Source organism: Alligator sinensis, unplaced genomic scaffold (genome assembly GCF_000455745.1).
Source record: "Alligator sinensis unplaced genomic scaffold, ASM45574v1 scaffold1411_1, whole genome shotgun sequence".
In the NCBI taxonomy this organism is placed as follows: Eukaryota; Metazoa; Chordata; order Crocodylia; family Alligatoridae; genus Alligator; species Alligator sinensis.
Window position 1 is genome coordinate 12,953 of NW_005842963.1, and position 4,928 is coordinate 17,880.

Here is a 4,928-nt window from a genome sequence, read left to right on the forward strand (position 1 = left end):
GGGGACCAACTTTTGGGCTGAATATCTCCAGATCGACCGCTCCCAGAGCCCTATTCTAAATTCATCAACCGACTCCCAAACCTGCATGTACATGTGGATGACCCCTGGGGCTGACAGATGCCATCCAGTAGCCACCAAGGGGGGGAAGTCCCATGAGCATGACCCCTGGATCGGGCAAACCTGAAAACTGGGGAGTCACCAAAGTCTGCTAAGAACAGATAAAAAGCAGTGAAAAGTGACCCTCAGGCACGCCCTTTTGATCTCCAACTCGACCAGCACCCAACCTGTCCAGCCAGAAGGACGAGTTGGCGACCCCCTTCTGGAGGATAACACCATGTTGAAAGAAGCCTCGACTGGCCATCGACGGCAGACTCCAGCGCTTGTAGGATAGGTATACCTGACTCTTGTAGCTTGCTACTGTGCATGTGTATGTGTGTGGGGTGGGGGGACCAGCCCCAAGGTTTATGATTTAACTCATTACAGTGTTTCAATCTGCCTAATAAACCAGAATTTTAAGGATCCCGAGTTGGACATTTGTAGCCAACATTATTTGGTGGAGAACGCAGGCACTATTCTAGGATTATTAGCGGATTGGTAATTGGGAAGACCGTGTCTCCAGATAGAACCCATGTCCACAGAGGTGGGTGGGCAATAGTCACCCAAGGGGGTGGGCAGACTCAAGGAGGGTCTGGATTTGGAAGTCACCCAAGGGGGTAGGCATATCCCAAGGAAGGGACTGGGTTGTAGAACTGCAGGCACAGAGTCGGTTGGGAGTGCGAGGGCTCAAGGAAACTGAGAGGCTTGAGGCATGTTGAGGAAAATGTCTTTGTTTAGGAAAAAACCCCTAAGGTTGGAGCAGGAGGCCAAGAGCATAAGTGGGTACGGAGGGAGGAAATGTCCCCTCTCCATAGGGAGATTCTGAAGGGTGGACCCAGCCCATGGAGAAAGGACGTGTGCACCCCAGGCTTTTCCATAGGGGACATTGAATCCCAATTTGAAAGATTTTGCCTTTGTGAAAAACCCTCGGTTCAAAGGCAACACAGTGCCTTGGTCTGGCTGCTATGGCATGCTGTAAAAACAGCAGTTGAGGAAAAAGCTCAGCGAGCCTCTGAAATTGAGGAAAAGGAGGAGCTAATCCAAATTCTGAAAGATAGATGTGTCCAGTTGGAAACCAGTAATCAGATTCTAAATGGGTTGTCTCAGAACTTGGAAAATGAAAATGAGCATTTGAGAAAAATAAATCAAGACAATGCCTGACAATTGGAATTACTGGACCAAGAAAAGGCTAGTCGAGAAGCCTTGCAAAAATTGGTAAAGACAATGGCTAAAGACCAAGCCGAGAAGGGAGCCAAGGTCAACCATAGCCCCTGTCTAAATACCATTAACCATTTAAAAAAGGAACTGCAGGAGCGCAGCCTGCAAGTAGCAGCTGTCATCCGGGGAGACCAAGCCAGGGATCCAGACATCCCCTTCAATCCAGGAGAGATTTGGGGTGGGGAGATCCAGAGGATGCAAGGGAGCCCTCTCCAGAAGACCCTAAGTCTGATCAGGAAAGGACCCTGGTGCCTGAGGTGAGCACAATCACGCGGACCTCAGTGACTCGGGATGCTCAGGGAAAACCCACAGAAACCACACAGGTAACGGTCCCCCTCAGTGGAGCTGATCTAGCAGCCCTGGGCAAGACCCTGGGATCTGCTAACGTTAGGAATTTGGGACAGTGGTTGCAGAAATCCCTCAACGTAGCGGAGTGTGAAACCCTGAGTGTCCGGGAATGGCACCGCCTACTAAGGGCTTGCGCCACCCCAGAGATTCAGGCAGCTATGAATCAGGAGGACAGCTTTGGGGGAGACAATATTCCCCAGAGCATAGTGGGTTTGGGGATCAGTTTGGGGAAAAAGACAGACATTTAAGGGACAGTTTGGGGCTAGCCACCAGACACCTGGGGAATCTGTTAGGGACTATGTGATCCAGTGTGTTATGTTGGGATTGCTGTCTGGGACAGTTCTGCCCCTAGACAAGGAGAACAAACGGACATCAGTCATAAGAAGTATAGATTATCCTCCTGGGTTTTGGAAGGAGGTACAGGAAGGCATGCATCAGCCCATAATTGGACTGATGGGGCCGCTCTGAGAGACCGGGAGAGATGTGCTGAGAGAAGTCCTAGCCCGGGCTCAGGATGCAGAGAGGTTAATTGGATGTCAAGGGGGCGTGATTGCAGCCACCCAGTTCAGAGAAAAGCTTAATGACACACCGAATTATATGGTTACCTATTCTAATGAAAGTGCCTACCCCAAAACTAATAGCAGGGTTTGGGGTCCCAATTATCGCCCCAGCCCACACTGGGTTAACCCCAGGGTATCAAAGGAAAGAGACGGGGAAAACAGGATTCGATCAGCAGTGTGGAAGTTTGTAATGTAGCATGGGGAACCGAAAGGGAAATGGCATGGAAAGCCTCTAGCCGAGCTGCTTATCAGAACGGCAGAGCTGACTGGGGAGGGAGCAGCACCTCCCCTTTCTAACAGGGTAGCCGCCTCAGCCCCGGTCTCCGAAGAGCAGTGGTGGAGTCCCCGTGATGGGACCCCTGAGCGAAGCCCTGGCTCATGGGAGAAATTGGGGACCCTTGACTGGGATCCAGGAGGGAGACCCGAATACCTGTTACAGTGGGAACTCAAGGGCGTACCAGTGCACTCCTGGACACCGGAGCTGCGCTAAACATATTTGGGGGGAAATGGGACCTGAAGCAATTTGAGACTGATCGAATTACACTCCGGTCCTTTACAGGGCAGGAATCCACCGGGGTGGTGCGCACAGCGGTAATCACCTGCAGCCAATTCCCAGAGGGACCCCAAGAGATTAGTATAGATGGAGTTCAACAAGAGGGCTCCACTGAACAGTTGATTCTGGGAGCCCCCTTCTTCAACCGGGAAGGCTGGATCCTGGATCTAGCCAACGGAGTTGTATGGTGAGCACAAACAGCTGACCCCTGGGAGCCTTGTGAGACAAACCCATATTGGAGGTGGGAACAGTGTAAGGGGGTTGGAGCCATTGACTTTAACTTGGGGGATGAGTGGGTGCAGCAGTTCCCTAATGTATGGGCTAGGAGTAAAAGTGACTGTGGCCGGATCAACACCTCCATTAAGATCATAGGGGATCCAGTGCCTCCTCAAAAACAGTATAGCTTCCCCAAGCAAGCAGAGGAAGCCATACAGGTAATTATCGCAGACCTACTGCAGCAGGGAGTGTTGACTGAAACCAATTCAGACTTTAATTTCCCCATATGGCCCGTCCTAAAGGCAGACCGGGCATCGTGGAGGCTAACTGTTGACTATCGAGCCATTACCAAGGGGACTCGCCCCATGGCTCCTACGGTGGCTAACATGCCTGCCATGCTTAGCAGGGTACAAGAGAGTCCCCGATGGTTTTCTGTAATAGACCTAGCCAACTGCTTCTTTGCAATCCCCCTGCACCCTGAGTCATGGAACCGATTCGCTTTCACCTTTAAAGGGAAACAGTACATCTTTACGCAGGTCCCACAGGGGTTTCACAATGCCCCAGCCATAGCCCATCACCATGTGGTATACATGCTCCAGAGTTTAGCTGGACCCGATGAGGAAAGGATGGTGTCTTACATAGATGACATATTGGTATGGGGAAATCAGGAGCAGGAGGTGAAGGAACGCACGGGGAGGGTGCTGGCTCTGATCCAGAAAACTGGGTTCAGGGTCAGTAGACCAAAGGCTCAGTTAGTCATGCAAGAAGTTCTGTTATAACTTCTTGCGTGTTATGTTATGGATGTAACATAACATGCCCTTAAAATCCATGTACAGCCAGGGCAGCAACACTAGCTGAGAGGCTGCCCCGGGGTCCAGCCCGTCTGCTCCTACCCTCCCCTTTCCCAAAGTGGGGCATGGAGCCCAGGCGCCCCAGGTCCCGCCCACCCACCTCTACACTCCAGTGCCCGTTCTGGCCAGTACGTTTGAATGTGGGCATGACAGTCCCAGGGACCCCTTGGACCGGAGCCTGCATGCCCTCCATGGGCTCCATCCCAGCTCTGGGGGAAGCCCCCCGCCCCCCGTGGGCTCCATCCCAGCTCTGGGGGAAGCCCCCGCTGCTCTAATCCCCCACAGCTGCTCCAGGCTGGTGTGAGGTGCCCCAGTCCCCCCTGGTCCCCAGCAGGCAGCCAGTGTCCCACAATTTCCAGACACCAACCTCATCATGTTGGTGCTTTGCTGGTGCCCAGCCAGTGCTAGTCTCTGCTCTTGGGTTTTCCTCCGGAGCCGGGATGTCCTGCCCTGGATCTAGAGGCTTTGTGAGCTAGAGGGTGGTGTTGCAGAGGAGATTCAATCCCACAGACAGTCTGAATGCACGGCTTAATATACAATAGAAAGGAGGCACCTCCCTACCATGGAAACCTCTGTGTCATGGCTCAGGTCAGAAATGAAACCAAAAGTAAAGAGAGAGAGCAGAGCTGAGAGTGCTGCTACAGTCAGAGGCCTGGCCTCCTTCCCCTGGCAGGGCAGTGGGGCTGGCGGAGCAGTGCTCCCGGGGTCCCTCCTGCCGCTGTGATAAAAATACATTATGACCTGGGCCTCACTTGAGTAATAACTGTATGAGTCCCTCATGATCCCTTGTATAAAAAGCACAAGGCCTAACGACTGAGTTGTGGATTTCTTTTTCCTTCTTGCTTGCTCTGCATTTTATAACCATACTTGCCTAATGCCCTGAAGTTACACTAAGATATAAGGTTACTAAAAGACATTAACTTTGCCGCAGTTCCCCTTTTCCTCTGCGCATGCGACAGAACTTTTTGCCGCAGTTCTGCTTTTAAAATACGTATGCACTAAACTTGACAGGAGATACTAACCAATAGCAAACTAAGCCTAGCCCATAAGATAAGACGTAACAACAAGGAAATTGTGGTACTGCCA

The 4,928-nt window shown here is 51.9% G+C and overlaps 1 protein-coding gene across 2 annotated transcripts in view; it reads right to left on the reverse strand.

The window, feature by feature from the left end:
- The window catches only part of LOC112548145 (interferon-induced protein with tetratricopeptide repeats 2-like), a 23,257-nt gene that overhangs the window by 8,126 nt on the left and 10,203 nt on the right, over positions 1-4,928 (reverse strand). Inside the window, exon 1 of one of the 2 annotated variants that reach the window (XM_025192728.1) lies at positions 4,210-4,340. The exons of the other annotated variant lie outside the window; for it this stretch is intronic. Within the exon in view, the coding sequence (XP_025048513.1) occupies positions 4,210-4,217 (8 nt within the window). The 5' untranslated portion in view covers positions 4,218-4,340. Of the gene's footprint in view, positions 1-4,209; positions 4,341-4,928 lie in introns of those variants that run through there. 2 annotated transcript variants of the gene reach the window in all.